Here is a 17196-nt window from a genome sequence, read left to right on the forward strand (position 1 = left end):
CTGCGGGCCTGTGTCTCCCTCCCTGCCCTCAGTTCACAGTTCATGTCTGTTCTTCACTCTTCCTCTTCTGACCTGTTTTTAGGGGGGCGTTGTCCCTAAAGCTTTCTCTCTCTCTGTCCAACAACATCTGCTTGTTGTTTGTGGTGCTAGAGCATGAGCCCTGTGAGGCTCTGCATTTAAATTTTTGTTGTGCTCTCAGCACCTAGGCAGATACTCCCTTCATATCTGTTGAGGGAATGAAGGAGTGAACAATAGATTCTACGGGACTTCAGTGTCATGGATTCAGCCCAGCTGACTTGTAAGCGGAGGCAGGACTTTTGAGATCCTTCACGGGCTCGGAGCCCAGGGCTCAGGGTTCAAAAGATCTCCCATTATGGGGCTGTACTGAGCTCTGTATTCCAGTTTTGGTTCACTGTGTGGTGATAGGTCCTCAGTTCTTTCCTCCCTTCACAGGACACGGGGGATAACGTGGTTAAAATGAGCACCCGTTAGTGCTTTAGCAGTGAGGTGCTCTGTTCCAGGGTAACCAGCATGGTCACAGGGCTCATAGGAATCTTTCAGTTCCCCGGATGCTGTGCGTCAGGCTGTCTCTGGTGCCAACAGGTGACAGAAGAGGCCCGCTCTTCCCATTAGGCACTGTCTCAGCAAAGAGCAGGGTCGATATCTGTAAGCGTTTTTTTTTTTTTTTTTTTTCCTTATGTCAGGCACAGCGAGCCTTGCTTCATTATTGTGTTATGTTCAAGGAATCTCTGTGGAAATTCCTGTAAAACGGTGTGTCCATGATCTGTTTCTGGTGTATTCTGTGGAAATCTATGGAAATGCAGTCATGATCGATCTTGAGTTTTGCAGCGCTGTTAACCCTGTCTGACCCGCAGTGTTCGGAGGTGCTGGCAGGAAGCAGGTAGATTGCAGGCATTCCAGATGCAGGGCTGAAAGAGCCAGGTCCTGGGTGGGACAAGGGAGAAATGGGGGTTAGATCAGGCTTCCAGAACCTTGGGTACTGGAAATGAGACTATGGAAATATCCCACACTATCTTTTTGATGCTGTGATTTGAAACCCAAATATATCTGCGAAACTGAGAACACAGTATTACAGAGAAAACGGCAGAAGATGTCCATCCAGCCCATCAGCAGGAGAGATTGCTGCTTCAGTGGTGCTCATTTGCAGTGGCCTTAGTGATCAGTGCTCCAGGCCAAGGAGAGTGGGCTATGAGCTTTGGGGTGAGACAGACCTTAGCTCAAACCCCAGTTTGGCCTGCAACTAACCGTAGGACCACCCCAGGTGGCTGGGGCAGCAGGGGAGATTTGGTGACCACCTTGTTCTCTCCAGGGACCTCAGTGCACCCCTTGATCTGTTCTTCTTCGATTTCTGCTAACATAAACATGGGAATTGCAAATGCAAATGTTCAGGTGAAAAAGAATATCATTAGTCCCGTTCCTCTAGATGAGGCAGTTTGCACCACGTCTTTGTGTCTGCACCTCAGTGGTAATGATCGGAGGAGCCTTTCCATGCTGGCTGCTCTCCTCACACGATCACTCCTTTATGCAATTAGCAATACCTGTGCTGATCAGTGAGGAATGTCCCAGACCACAGAGCTCTCTGTGGCAAAGGCTGGGAGCACACCCCAGAAACATCTTCTCTGATTACATATGATTTTATTCCAGAAATAAAATCCAGGTAAGACTTCCGTTCCTGGAAGCTGTCACTTCATCCTCTTCTATCCAGGCTTTGATTAGATAAAATTGCCTCACAGGTCTCAGTCGTTACTGCATTTAGTCTAGGAGGGAGATGAGCCCTGAATTCAAACTTCTTAAGAATTTGGGATCCTGCCCCACTCTTCTCCTGGCCTGGCCACATCCTTCTCAGGGTGACTTGATGCTAGCTTGCATTTCAGGGGATTGATGGCTACCTCAGGCATTAATGAAAAACCTCCATCTTCCTGTCGAGTTTTCTCAGCAGCAGAAGCACTGCTGTAAATCTTGAAGGTGTCCTACCGCTGAAGCCCCAGGGAAGCGCTTGCACGGTCTAAGACTGTCCTTCCACCCATGCAACTTGATTTAAGCTTGCCAATGCCAGAGTTATAGTTAGTACTTTCTGTGAGCCCCTCACTCCTGCCGCAGTCTCCTCTTTAGACATTTTGGGTTACGGTGGATAGGTTGGGATGCGTTTATTGTATTCATGCAAATTTCATTGCACAGATGAAAGAAAATAAATTAAAAAATCACTTTGCATGGCCAAGGGTAAGTGGTATTGTCACTAGTGTTAATAGTGATATCACTTGGGCTCTCCATGTTATTCTAAGTGTTCCTGGGAAGTTATCTGCAATCCTCATAGAAACCTTGTTGAGGGGTAGGTCTGCGTCACACACTCACCTATCTAGTCATCCACATCTCTGCTCAGTTCCTTTCTTTATTTTTCTATTGCAAAATGGAATGTATATCCAAAATATTGCATATAGCATGGATGTGTAGAATAATAAAGAGTAAGTAAGTGAGCAGTCACGGAGCCACTGACCAGTAATGGGTTATGGCCAGTCACCAGGTGCCTCCAGGGGGCTTCCTGAACTCCCCCTTCTCTGTCCCACAAGTGACCACTAGCCTGACTTGACTGAGAATTGCTTTTTACTTTGTTTTACGACCCACGTATGTATCTCTAAACAAAGCAATCTAGTGTTGTGTCCTTTTGAAGGTCTTAATTATGTATGTATTATATTTTATTTGGTTTCTTTGCTTTGAACTTTGCTTCTTTGCTCAGCTTTACGCTGGTAAGACTGAACAGTGTCGAGGCTTTCATGCATTGACTTCTTTGCAGCTCAGCATTCCATTATGTGGCGTGGTCCTCTGCTGAGCGCGTGTGCCAGGGTGATGTGCTTCTGCAGCCTTTGCGGGTGGATGATCAGGTCCTTTCTTTCTAGTTGCTCTCACGAGCTCTGCTGCTGTAGACTGTGCACACGTCTTGTCATGCTTGTGCTCCAGGTGCTCTGGGGTCAGTCCTCCACAGAGGACTTGCAGGCTGTGGGATGTACACACGGTCCACTTCACTAGCTGTGGCCACCTTCTTTCTGGAGGGGTTGCATCGGTTTGCCCCAGCAGCAGTAGCAGGAGCCTCTGTTGAGCCATGTCATGGCATGAGCATTCTTAGCATCAACCAGCGGGCCTGCTGTGGCCTTTCAACGTGCTTTCATTTTCATTTTTATGGTTGTTAATGAGGTTGAACCTCTTTACTCACATATTTCTTGGCCATTGAATCCCCTCTTCCTAGGAGAGTTGGGAAGGTTTTTAGGTGACAGTGGGGGGGCATGCCAAGATTCCTGAAGAGTGAATAGGAGCATGCCTGACTTGGGGATAAAGAAATGCTGAATTCACCAGTGTTGGCTAGAATGTGTGAAGCATCACACCATTGTCTCTTCTTTCCAAACCTAAGAGGAGACAGTCAGTGGGAAGGCTGTAAGTATGCAGACAGTTTGATCCCATGAATCATACCTGGGTACCAAGGGCTTGATGCTTCTCAAGGATGATCGTAGATAGTCAGATGGGAAGGTGCAGGGTGGCAAGCCTTCGGGCCCTAGAAAGTAGGGTGGGCTTTCTCCTTGAGTTAGTAGGAGGCCATTGGATGGTTTAAGCAGAGATAGGACATGGATGGTTTATGTTTATGGAAGACTACTCTCCAGAGTTGTGGGAGGGGTCAATGAGGAGGCTGGAAACCAGCTTGGACCATTTGTGCTATCCAGATAAGGGGCAGACTCACTAGGGGCTGAGTCCCTGGCCCGAGCCTGAAGCAGCAGAGTCCCACCAAGCTCTTACCCTCTCTGTGTCTCGCTCTTCCAGGTGGAATGCTCTCAGGCAGAAGTCTAGCTCAGGACCTGGGTCCAGTCCATTTTTTAAAAATTAATTTAACTTAATATTCACATTTCTAATTACTTAAAAATGTATTCTATTTCCAGGCATAGTGGTACACACTTGTAATCCCAGCATTTGGGAGACTAGGACAGGAGGATCACAGTTCATGGACAGCCTCAGCTACTTAGGGAGGCCCTTTGCAACTCAGTGAGACTCTTTCAAAATAAAAAAAAATAAAAAAGAGGGTTAGGAGTGTAGCTCGAAGGTAGAATGCTCCTGGGTTCCATTCCTAGTAACACACACACACACACACACACACACACACACACACACACACAAAGGATTCTATTATATAAATCCTGGAAAATATGGAAATTTATACAGAAAAAGAAAAAATAAACATAACCTTAGTTGTACTTGCTGCTTACCTTTTAATGTATTTTCTTCCCCTTTCCGCCCATGCCTAGAAGAATTCTGGGCAACTTCTTGGTCTTGACAGGGAAAAACTGAACCCAAGGGAATCTTCAACTTGTTAACTACATTTGATCTTTACTGACTCTGCCACCTACAAGCACTGTCTCAGGTACTGTTGCACCCAATAATCAAAATAGACCAGAAACAGCCCAAAGAAACCATGCTCTTGGAGTTTGATTCTCATAGGGAGAGTTAGACAAAACAGACCAACTAGCAAATCATGTATCTTATTAGAAAACAATGAATGCCAGAGAAGGCACTCAGTTGAAAGATCCAAGGAGTGCCTGGGCAGTGATGAGGGATTCCTGAGAAAGCAGCACAGGGCCAAGATCTCTGACCTCCTGGGGAAGTCGAGCAAAGGACGAGAAGTATATACAGTATATACGGTGGGGAGAGACTGTAGAAAGTCATGAAAGCTACTAGTGTGCCATCACAGTGGAGGAGGAGGAGGGGGAAGAAGGGGAGGAGAAGGAGGATGAAGAGGAAGATAGCTTTTGAACAGGTAGCAGCACTTTTATGCATGTCATCTCTGCTGCCCCGAACAATTAACTGTGTACTGCCAGTGTTTTCTGATCTTGTGATTTCAGAGGAGGAGACGTATCAGAGGGGTCAGGAAAGTGCCTGAGCGTAAATGAGCTGTAGGTGGTGGCTCTTGGAGCCCCTCCAGCCATCCTGGCCTTCCTGTGAGAGGAGGGCTTAAGGCCACGGCAGCAGGACGCTGCTCTCCAGGCACAGCTTCACATCTGCACTTGCTCAGCCTCGGCGTTTTGAGACAGTGCCTGTTCCTGCTTTCAGTCAGGGGCCTGTTGGAGTCTCTTCAGGGAGTTTTGGGGTCATTTGTCTGGAGCCTCTACCACCATCCTACCTTCCTTCCACTCAGGAAGTTTTCTGGCGGCAATGAGTTTTCCTCATTCTGAAGTCTGCCCAAAGTTGCATTTTGTGGTCCCATCATTATTTTGGTGCGACTTTCTTTTTGCCAGTATTATGGTTTGGGTTTAAAATATTCCCCAAAGGCTCATGTGTTGAAAGTTCATCCCCAGTGCAGCAATATTTAGGGGCAAAATAATTCTATCTGGGCTCTAAACTCATCAATGGATATAAATCTGCTGAAGGATTAATAATTTGAGTGGATTTACTGGCTGGTCATTTAGGCAGGTGGGGCATGGCCAGAGGAGTTAGGTCACTGGGGCCGGGGCCTTGGGGACTGTATCTGTCCCGGGTCACTCCCTGGCTCTCTCTGCTTCTCGCTGCCATTAAGTCCTCCACAGAGTACCGCCATGATGTCAGCCAATTATGGACTATTCCTCTGAAACCATGAGCCAGATAAACCTCTTGGTAGTTCTTGTCGGTCATTTTGCATACAGTGGTGAGAAAAGCAGACTAAAACAGCCAGCGGCTGCAGGCTTGGCATCTGGTTGCATGCCATTGAGGAAAGCAAAAGGGTTTTACCGTCTAGGCTGCGCATTTGCCTTGGTGGGTGGAACGCAGCTGTCCTCCAGGCATTTTACTTTGGCCTGATGCATCTAAAACTTTGCTTTTGTTCTTTATAAATTCTGGGGGTATTGCCTTCTCCTGATGCTATTGTTTGCATTTTATAATTAACTTCTGTTTCTTTCCTAACATTTGCTACTATGACATGTTAACTTTGAAGATGATCAGGTGATTGATAATTACAGATTGCTCTAAAACACATATTTTATGCCAGACACTTGGTAAGTTGCCTCTTATCCTTAGAGCAACCCACTCAAGTTTTTTTTTTTTTTAATCCATTTTAGAAAGGTGAAAAGTGAGGCACGAGAAGGGTGAAGGGGTCTTCCATGGTGTCCTCGGAGGAAACGGTGCAGCTGGGACTTGAACCATGGGCTTCAGGGTCTCCTACTTCACCTTTGCACCTGAGCATCATGTTTTCTTAAGGGATAGATCTTTTAAATGCTTCCACTAATTCTGCACAACTTCCATTTCTTTGTTTTCGCATAGTTTTGGTTCTATGGGGTGATACGTGCTCTGAATTCCTTGGATACATTTAATTGGAGTTACCCATTGCTATACTTGACCTTGGTCAAAGGCTTTGGAGTCAGCTCAGTGTGTGTATGACCTTGGCCAGGTCACATATCACCTTTAGATTTGGTTTCCCTGTCTGGAAGGAAACAAATGCAGATGTCTCAGACTTGCAAGACTTCAGTGAAGCCAAGAAGCGTAGTACATGGAAAGCATCTTTTACAGTGTCTTATACGCATTGATGTATGCACATAAATGGTGCTGCTGACACATTTGCAAGTGTATGTCTCCGTCAGTACATCCACTCCTAGCTGGGCAGGTGCTGTGCTGTACAGGAGTGGAGAGGACATTAAACGTCAACAGCGGTGGTAGCACGTGATGGATCTGAGCCCCGCAGCTGTGGGAGAGGCTAGCTCAGTCCTGAGGGGTCACGGGCTCTACACAGAGAGATGCTTTCAACCCAAGGCTTCAGGACATTGGGGAGAGAGCCAGATATGGGCAGAAGAGCTTCCTCCACAGCAGTAGTTTGACTGAAACTAGCAGGAGTTTCAAGACAGTTTAGAAATGACTAGTCAGAACGGCTGCTAAAGAAGAGAGCAAGGCCAAGGAGTGTGGACTTCCTCAAGGAAGGTTCTAGAAAAGTCACTCTAGTTGCAGCAGGGGAAATAGGGGGGTGGGAGCAGGGGCAGAAGTCAATCCAGAGAAACCACTGCTGCTGTGTTAATCATTAAGAAACAATGGTCTTCTCCAGGTTGTAGCTGGAAAGGAATGGTGGGTTGGGGCACTTTTTAGGAGCTGGCATTGATAGGAAATCTGATGATCTGCGTGGGAAGAGGAAGGAAAGAAGAGACGGGCCCGGATTTCTGTCTTGGGTTCGCAATGCGCCATCCATTGATGGAAATCAAAGGCAATGAAGTTTTAATGACTTAGGTGGTGGACCCAACCTCTGACTCTGACCTCCTGGCTCCTGGCTAGTTCATGCTTCTTATTCCACCCTCTCCTGTTTGTAATAAAGTGTTATGCCGTAGGGCCCCCTGCATGGCAAGTGTTCACGTGCTAACGGTGCTGCGTCTAGTAAGTCTGGTTGTACCAACCAGCTCACTCCAGGCAAATCACAGCATGATCTTTTTCTCATTTATCAGGATGCCAATCAGTCACATAGTTAGTCTTCTTCTACATCTATTTCTTTGCCATCCAGGTTATTAAACATGGGTGATAAAATTGTGATTTTGGCCTCAGTTTCTCCCATTGGCGTTATAGGGTCTCTTCTTTGAAATTATCCTTCTTCATTCTCTGCATAGAGCAGTGGGCTTATCTCAAAGGGGCAGTTCATCCCCCCCCCCTGCCAGTGGTGCTAGGGATTGAACCCAGGGGCATTCTACCTCTAGCTACACCCCCAGCCCTTTTGATTTGTTATTTGGAAACAAGGTCTTGCTGAGTTGCTACCATGGTTGGCTCGTGTTTTGATCTCCTAACCTTTAGGTATATATCCATGTCCACAATGCCATACATGGTCATACAAATTAGACTGAATGGTCTTGCCTGTGAGAGCTTTCCTGCTTACTGTGAGTTGAAACCAGCGAAGCGACCTCACCTTTTACTAAAATGCTGTCCTTGTGCTCTGGCTCCAGAATTGGTTGCCAATGTCCTGACCTCATCGCTAGCTTGTCTACCCTTTTTAAACATTCCTCAGGTCCCTTCCTTGATGCTGAAGGAAAATGGGATTAGTTCTCTTCAATATGTTTAGATGCTTTCTAATCAAGCTTTTCAGAACTCCGTTTCCTGTGTGAGAAAGGACTTCCAGACCTCTTCCGTTTTAGAAGAGATAATTCTCAAATTGTGGAGAAATGCGTTTTACTTTTCTCTTAAAATTATTCTTTTTGATTATCATTATTTTAATTGTACCTATTTATCTGCTTTCTTGACATAAGTCCAGTAGCTTTTAGAGTGTCAGCTTCACAAATTCTTTTTTTATTGGTGCATTGCAGTTATACATCTTAATGAAGTCCAAGATGGTGGAGGCATACATGCATACATCACTCATTTAGCCCTTCCCCAATTCCCATCCCTCCCTCTCCCTCCTCATGTTTGGCTTAGTGATTGACTTTGATATGTTTGTGAAGGTACGTCATGCACATTAGGGAATGTCCCTCTTCCCTTATCCCATCTCCCTCATTAGCTTGCCTCATTCTCCCATCATTGTTCCTCCTTCAACTCGGGTGCCTCCTATGACCTTTTGTCTCCCTAGATTCTTCATATTAGGGAGAGCATCCGATTTCATACATTTTGTGACCAACTAATCTCACTTAGCATAATGTTCTCCAGTTCCATCCATTTCCCTGCAAATGACATAATTTTCTTCTTCTTTATGGCTGAGTAAAATTTCATCATGTACTTTATGTCATAGTTGTGTAATCCATTCATCTGTTGTTGGACATCTTGGCTGGTTCCATAGTTTGGCAATGGTGAGTTGTGCAGCTATGAACATAGATACTCATGCATTAGTTTGGTAGTCTGGTTTCCATTCTTTTGGATAGATACTTAGAAGTTGTATCGCTGGATCATATGGTAGGTTCTTACCCATTCTTCCGAGAATCCTCCATACCATTTTCCAAAGTGGTTGTACTAATTTGCAATCCCACCAACAACGTATTAGAGTTCCCATTCTTCACACCCTTGCCAGTATTTACAAATTCTGTGTGTGTGTGTGTGTGTGTGTGTGTGTGTGTGTGTGTGTGTGTTAGTTATTGGGGATTGAGCCTAGGAGATTTGTTTTTTAAAACAGAGTCTTGCTATATTGATAGAGGCTGTACTTGAACCTGCGATCCTCTTGTCTAAGCCCCCCAAATACCAGCATTACAAGTGTGCACCACCACTCCCAGCACCCTCTCACTGTGTATCTGGAACATACCCTTTGAGAAAGATCCCTAGAAGTTGCCTTTTGAAAACAGGACCATGACCCAAAGCCCACTTCTGCCCCTTGACCTCCTCCTGTGACTGCCAAGTTAAGCAGTTGTCTTCATGTGTTACTGACTCCTGCTGACGCTTCTCACCATGCCTCATCATACTGGTGAGGCCTTTCCTGAGTGGGTTTCTTAATGTGCTTGACTCGGTCATTCCTCCCTCTATGAGGTTCAGCACTCTTAGACTTCATGACTCTTAGACCCTGCTGATTCTTCTACCTGCCGTATTCTCTCTTTCCTCCGTCCTGTACATCATCTTTGACCCACCTCCTGTGGGTGCTGTTCCAGTGCTGTGTCTTATTTTGCTTTCTCATACCTTGATGCCTTCTCTTACCACAGCACCTTGTGTTGGAGGCATCTGCCAGTTAATGGTGCTCAGATCTGCATCTATAGCCCTGAACTTTTCTCTGAATTTTATACTCATGTCTCTAACTACTTTCTAGACCAGCCCTCCTGGATTTCCAGAGCTCTAGAAACTCTCCCCCTCGTCATCCTCAGAGCTCTAGAAACTCTTCCCCCTCATCATCTGCAGGGCTCTAGAGACTCTCCCCTCCTCATCCCCTCCCTCTAGGCTGATGGCTCTCCTCCTCTGTTTTTATCCACATTGGAGACGTAGAGTTATCCTTGAGACAGACCATCTCTCCTATGGCTTGGGTTTATAATGCCCCCCACAAGCTCATGTATTGACAGCATGACCTCCAGTGCAGGAAGACCCAGAGGGGGAGCATGGCTGGAGGAGTTTGGTCGCTGGGGTGGTGGCCTTGGAGACTTTATATGTCCCCAGGTCCCTCCTCTTGTTCTGTCACCCCCCCCCACTTGATGTGAGAGCAGTGCCCTCCACCAGGCCTTGCCATCACTCTTTTTACCTTGGGGCTGGCTGACTCTGGAGTAAGTCTCCAAAACCGACCCAACTAAATCTTTTCTTCTCTAAGTTGTTCTAGGCAGATATTTTGGTCATAGTGATGAGAAAAGCCAACTAAAACAATCTCCTTCCTCCTGTACCTCATCTCAGCCATCGGGTCTGGCAGATTTTCTCTCTCCTTTCTCATATATATATATATATATATATATATATATATATATATATATATATATATATATTTTTTTTTCCCACAGTTCTGTTCCCCTGTCTCACTTTAGCCCCTTGGCATCTCTTGTGCACATTTCTGCAACAAGTGGATGGCTCCCTTCTTCCAGTCTTATTCCTTTCCAGTCCATCCTCCTTTTTTTAGTTCCTGCAGTCATATCCCCAGTGTGATGCTGGCCGTGTCGTTCTCCTGCCTGACCACTGCTGTTGGCTTCAGTTGCTGAACATCATTCTCTCAACCCAGCACACAGCACACAGTGACCTGGTTGGGGTCTGCCCTCATTCCTCCTCCTCCTCTCGAGTCCCTGGCTCACAGCAGTAGCCCAGTACCTGCCCTCGCCTCTCCCAGCCCACCATGCACCTTCTTGTTTCTAACAGCTGATGGTTAGATCTGAGCTGTTCTCTCTCTGGGAGATCCAAGAATACCAATCCATGCACCTGGCAATGGGGCCTCGGTGAATATATGCTCAGAAAATCATGGTCAGTGGGAAACCCAGATATTTCCTTATTGTTGGCCACACCTGGGGCCCAAAATCCAATGCAGACCAGGCGATCAGGCTAAGAGACTAGAACTCAGAGCAAGTCCCTCAGTCATTCCAAGCTTCAATTTTCTTATCTGTCAAATGTGGATAAGAAATTTACCTACAATATGAGGATGTTGTGAGACGCGTAGGAATTACTACATGAAAAACAGAACTCTCTGGTATATGACGGTTCTCAGTGAACATTTAGATTAGGTAGTAACAATTATGATGTTAGATCTCATTATTTGGTTAATAATTCCAGTGAGGCATTGAATAGTGCCTGTGAGAATGGGCTCCCTGTCTTAATTGTGTGATTCACTTTCCTTTGGGACCACAGTGAGAACTTGGATGTTTTATTCCAAATGAACTATGCTGGTGCAGTCTGTTTATTTCTTCCTCCTGACTCCTGCTGGATTCTGGCCTGAAAGCCCTGAATAAATAACTTCCCATCTGAGATCTAGCATCATTTGCTGTTCAGGAGTATTGGACTTAGAAGTCGAATGTTATGATTTAGTTCGCTTAGATAGCATTTAATCTTTGGAGTTGATATTTAAGTCCAAAGGGGGGAAAAAAAACATGTATATATTCAGAGACTACAGATCTGCCTCGTTTATCATGGGATCTCCAGGTCAAAACAGAGCTCGACTCTCAGTAGGAGGTCAGCAGATAGATGCTTCGGAGTGAAACCTCAGACTCAGAAAACGAATCATGCAGTCAGACTTGATTTCTGCCCATGGCTGGCTTAAAGATGCCTCGGCCCTCTCCAGCTCTTGCCTCTTTTCCTGCCACCGTCCCAGCAGGGTTCCTTGTAGGGCTGTGCCTCTGCCTCTCAGGTCAGAACTTGGTTTGCTGGAAAGACCCAGAGGGAGCTAAGTTACCACATTAAGGAGAGACGATGCCAGTCAAAGTTGGGCGGTAGCTCACTTCATGGATGGGATAAGGAGTACAGAGAGCAGACTCAGATGAGTGAAGAAAAGCCAGGGTGGTTCATCTTTCTGAAGTGCATGTTTTGACCTCCCCGTGTCACTTAGGGATACACATGGACTGCCAGGGGCCTCGGAAGAAAGTCTTCCAGGGAGGGGCGGTTGGTCCACATGGAGCATTCTACCCAACCTTAAGTATTGAAGATTTTGATGGAAAATGTACTCAGAGAATTTTTTTAATTTCACCTCATCTGTTCATTTTTTCCCCACTGCAAGATCAAACTTTGGTCATTTTGCTCCTACTCAGCGATTCTGCCAAGAAGTGCCATGGGAAGGCAAGGTGTGGAAAGTCTCGTGAAGCAGTTCGCCTGTTTGCCATGGGAAGGGTGACATTCAGACTCCTGGGCCTGAAGTTGGGCTCCAGGACCAATTTCCATCCAAATTGCCCCTCTTCCTACCCCCAGTGCCTTCACCGCCCTCGTCGACTGCATAACATTCTCAGTTTTTCTTTTTGATTTTTGTGTAAATTTTAGCATTCAAAAAATAATACCGTACTATCAGCTTATCTAAAGATGAAAGCACTAAAAAAAATTTGGCTTTTATTTTAACTTTGCAATAATCATTTATTAGAGGTTTAGACCTTTCATTCTCTGTTTGGTTGGTAGATAAAAGAGCCTGGCTAATTTTTCTTTGTTCCAGGTCCTTTTGTTTCATATTAAACCCTTGTGAGCCAAACCCCCAGGCTTCTCTAAGATGAGGGACTGACTGTAGGGATGTATCATGTGTGGAACACCACAAGGCAACCTGTGCCCCAGGTGTGGCCTTGCTGTAGGGTATTTCCTGGCAGCGTTTCGAGTCAGAGTCGGTCACTGGATTAATGGCCCCTTGGAGAGCGGCCCTTATGGGGTGATGACACTCCCTTGTTAGAATGGTACCCTTCTCTGTGCTGGTGTGATAAGGTGGGGCAGGGCAGGTACTGGACGGGCTCCTGGGAAGACTGGACAAGGCTCAGTAAAGAGCTGAGTATGGAAGAAGGAAAAATCTGGGGTGATGTCAACTCTGTCTTTATGATTAGCTGATTTCACAGAAAGAAGTGAGTCTGAAATCATTTTTGCTTGAGATACCTACATAACATTCCTGTAGAGACTCCTGGAAAGTAGCTGAATGTTCCCACTGTGATTCAGGAGAGAGGTCACAGTGGACATGCAGAGTCATCAGTCATAATGCACAGGTGATAATGGGAACCAGGATTGAATGAACAGCCCAAGGAGGGCACCTTGGAAAAATCCAGGCTTTATCATGAGGCCTGGGAAGCAAATCTAGTCAATAAGCCTAGACGTCCAGGCTGCCGCAGGAGAGCTGGCCATGGGGCTCTCTGTCCCAGTGGGAAGTGGTAACCGGATGATGGAGATGAGGGGCCATGAGGTCTGATGAGGGAGTTCAGGCTGGGCCTTCATCTTAAGGAGATCCCAGAGCTCTGAGGAAGAAAGGCGAGGCCTGATGGCCACAGGCGGACACCGCTGCTCGGGAGGGCGGTGGGCAGGGGCCATGAGAAAGCAGCAGGGGACCCGACGCAGAGGCCTCCCTGTTCCTCTTCCTCTTCCCTCCTTCTCCCGGCCTCTGTCTCTTAATGGGAAGACCAAGCATGTTTGTAGACTTGAAAGGAAGATACTATTGCAAGAGGCTGAGGAAAGCATCAACGGAGAGCGGATGTTTTCCACATGTGGTGCATCTCCTGTTCAGACCTGGCTGTTGCTGCTCTAGCTCTTCTGCCTCACAGCGGTGGGGAGGTTGATGAACTGGACAGTCAGGGAGTTAAAGTGCTCTCAGTAGACATAGCGGTACTGCAGCTCCCAGACACACAAGAGTCGCGGTCAAAGAGCTGCTAAAGACAGTGAGAAACACTTGGTGTGGATCTTAGCTGTCAGCTTACGCTGCATCACCGAAGCCCCACCACAGCTTACACGGTGGTGCCGTCTCCCCATCTCCCTGATGAGAAGATCAATCTCAGAGCAGTTTCGCACTGGCCAGCGCAGTGCTGTGTTTGGACTGGCTCCGTCGGGAGGGACCCCTGCACACCCAGAGTGCTGGGGCCATCAAGGGAGGCCCTTGGTCTTCTTTCATTCCTGCTGGGCAAGGAAGCTGCTCTTTCTAGATGGGCCTGAGGACAAAGTGGGGGTTCCTGTAGCACCCGGTCAGGACTACAGTGTGACATAGGAGGATGTGTCGGTATTTTTCTGGCCTGAGGTGAGGACACTGGCTGTGACAGTGATCTGGATGTGCATCCATCACGTGCTGCTGGCCAGGTCTCCCTGGGCTTCCCAAGAGGCTTAGCTGGTGCTCCATCCCAGTTCTCTATGTGAGGCCCGACACAGCGTGTAAGGGACAGACACAGCTGTGGGGCCACCTTGCACAGATTGGGGTGGGAAGTAGATTTGCCAGGGGCTGACACCACATAGGCAGAGGCTTACGGGTAATTACTACAGAAAAAGCCATTTGGCCAAAGGCACAAAAATATCAAGGATTTCATTGTACTGGGACCTACTTTTAAGGGTGTTCACTTTCAAAAATGATACATGATTACTTTTTTTATTATCTTTTTGATCGAGAACTGTAGCTTCTGTGGAACATAAAGGAAGAAATGAACTAAGGAGAGAAAACTCATTTAGCAACGACAACTCCCGCGTGGGATTGCGCCCTTGCCCCCTCTGTTGTGGGTCACTTGGTGGCTCGTGCGGAGGTGGCACTTGGCTCTCCCGAGGCCAGCGTTTCCCTATGGCTTCGGGCCTGCTCATCGCAGACTCTTGGGCTGACGATCCCACCAGCTGGACACCGTCGTCGGAGACGTGGAGACGGCCGTGCCTCTGGGTTGGCTCGGGGCTCACCTCTCCTCGCCTCTTTCCCCGCAGCCTTTCCGCTGTGCTCACTGCCACTATTCCTGCAACATCTCTGGCTCCCTGAAGCGGCACTACAACAGGAAGCACCCCAACGAGGAGTACACCAACGTGGGCAGCGGGGAGCTGGCGGCCGAGGTGCTCATTCAGCAAGGTGGGTGAGGAGCTCCGGCGCCCGGTTCCCTTCTGGCCCGGGAACACTTGGCTAAGTCAGTCCGTTATTGTTGTCATCATGGTCCTCCTTTATTTATCATATCACTTAGTTGCCGGGTTAATACTCTCACAACCTTAGTGGAAATCTAAGATGGCGTCAGCAAGAGTGTGCCCACACTTCCACTGACCCCCAGCAGTGTTGATACATCGGTATTTCCCTCCAGCCTTGGTCCATATAAAAAGTTTGCCCAGAGGAAACTTCACAATACATTTTTTTAACTCAACACTGACAGGAACATTTTTGTTTTCTCTGATTTACTGGCTTCTCAATGATAAAATTCTAAAGGCTTTATATAATATGGCACTGAATGCACAAACTTTATTTTAATGGCTCTACTACTGAACATTAGTGGAGCTCTTAGATTTCTCTTTTCCTTTTTATACTGTGTAATTATAAGTAAATGCTATTGAGGTTATTTATAGATGAACTCTTGGGTTATCTAAAAATATTATTGAATACAAATGTTACTTATTCATCCTAAAAAGGAAAACTATTTTAGGACATTTACACTAATGAGAATTGATGAAAACCTTTGATAATGTTAAAAAGGTTGAGTATTTTTTTTGTATGTGTGTTTTCGCCATTGATGTTGTTGCCTCTTTCAATAAATAATCACCTGTTCCCACTAGAGAGGTTTTAGCTCCTGTGCTGTTACCATACAGAGAAGCGCTGTCATGTCTGAGGCTGCACCTCAGTAATTCAGCTAAATGTGATCGCAGCACACAGCACATTAGTTGCTGCGCTTCGCTAAGTCGCGTGACTATTTGAAGCTGAAGAGAGTTTTAGGAATCCATCCCCAATAAGCAGAGCTGTGGATTGTGAGCTCTGCTGCAGCTGGGGAGGATCAGAGAGCTCTGAGTCGACGTGAAGCTCTGCTCGCCGTCATGGCCATGAGATGCATCTTAATGTAAAACAAATGAATCGACTGTATCCTTCAGCACTTTCCGAGGCAGAGCTGCTGTATGGAAATAGATGAGCAGCTTAGACATCTCAGGATCATTTTGAAGGCATCCATCTGGGATAACAGGCAGCATACGCCCTTTGTTGTCTTCAGCGGCAGTTTTACGGAGCTGGAGAGCTGGCTGGTGAAGGCGGGAGGGCCCTGGCACCAATCTGCATTTTTCCTTGGCGGAGCTGTCTTAGGCGAGTTATCTATCTAACCTTCCCTCCTTAGCCCTTCACCTGTACCACGGAGCTCCAGCAGCTGTCTGCCACAGAGAAGGAGAGGAGGAAATACAAGCACACTTGAAACATCTGTCGTGCATTGCAGATTATTCCTAGCCTTGTATTTGTTTTTAATATCTAAGACTTCTGGAGACGATGCATTTTTTCTCCAGTGGTGGAGACAGAGCTCAGGGCTTGGTGCATGCCAAGCAAGTGTCCGACCCCTAAGCTGCACTCCCATCCCCCATTGCATTATTTTTGATGACCATCAAGCCAGGAATCACAGAGGGAAGAACAGATTGGCTTAGAGTCACTGTAAATAACTAGAATGGAAAGCTAGAGCTTCGTTTCCACATCCTTCACAGTCTTGGACTGGATTGGCAGGAAATAGACGTTTACTGTGGCGGGTGGGACAGGCAAGTTGGTCTGATTGATGATACTATCACTGCTCTGTGCTTCCAAACTTTCATCATTGCCTTGTAAAAAACGTGCTGAGGTTGAACCGTTTCATGCCCTAAGTTTTCCAACTCTCTCTGTAATCAATTGGCATTTCCTGACAGGCCTGGGTTTTATATTTAATCTTTGCAGGAGTGTGTTTGGCCTTTTTTTTCATATATATATATAATCTCCTTCCTTTTCATCCCCTTCAAGGGACATGTTGAGGAAGGAGATAGCTGAATGTCCCTTGGCTCTAAAGAGACACTGCCATCGTGCTTGGTGGGAGGAGAGTCTCAGAAATCAGATTACTGGTCGCATATGCGCACAGTTAGCTATCTCAGAAGCACAGAGCTCACACTGCCCCTACGTCTGGAGAGGGGAGGAGAATGTGAAACTGGAGGATGGTTTTGGAAATGGCAGAATTGTTTTGGCACCACTGAAAAGGTCTTTCTGGCGATTAATTTTAAGCGATTATCCCATTTCCACTTGGTTTCATTTTCTTCTTCTGCCCTCCACAAAACATCTTTATGAGACTTATTCTTTATTTAAAAATACAGTTATACGGAAGGCATGTTAGAATAACAGGTTAAAAAGCCATGAATAAAATGTTTTCCCAAGAGAGTGTTATAGGCTCTTTAAACCTAGTGAAGGGTTTCTTATCTGCCAGCTATGTTTAA

The 17196-nt window shown here is 46.5% G+C and overlaps 1 protein-coding gene across 5 annotated transcripts in view; it reads left to right on the forward strand.

Moving 5' to 3' along the window:
- The window catches only part of ZFAT (zinc finger and AT-hook domain containing), a gene marked incomplete at both ends in the record, with an annotated part of 197320 nt that overhangs the window by 137195 nt on the left and 42929 nt on the right, over positions 1-17196 (forward strand). For all 5 annotated transcript variants that reach the window (XM_080694115.1, XM_080694117.1, XM_080694119.1 and 2 more), the window contains one exon: positions 14719-14857. In XM_080694115.1, coding sequence (XP_080550241.1) covers positions 14719-14857 — 139 coding nt within the window. The remainder of the gene's footprint in view (positions 1-14718; positions 14858-17196) is intronic.

The sequence above is a fragment of the Muscardinus avellanarius genome (assembly GCF_963383645.1).
Source record: "Muscardinus avellanarius genome assembly, chromosome: 4".
Lineage (NCBI taxonomy): Eukaryota > Metazoa > Chordata > Mammalia > Rodentia > Gliridae > Muscardinus > Muscardinus avellanarius.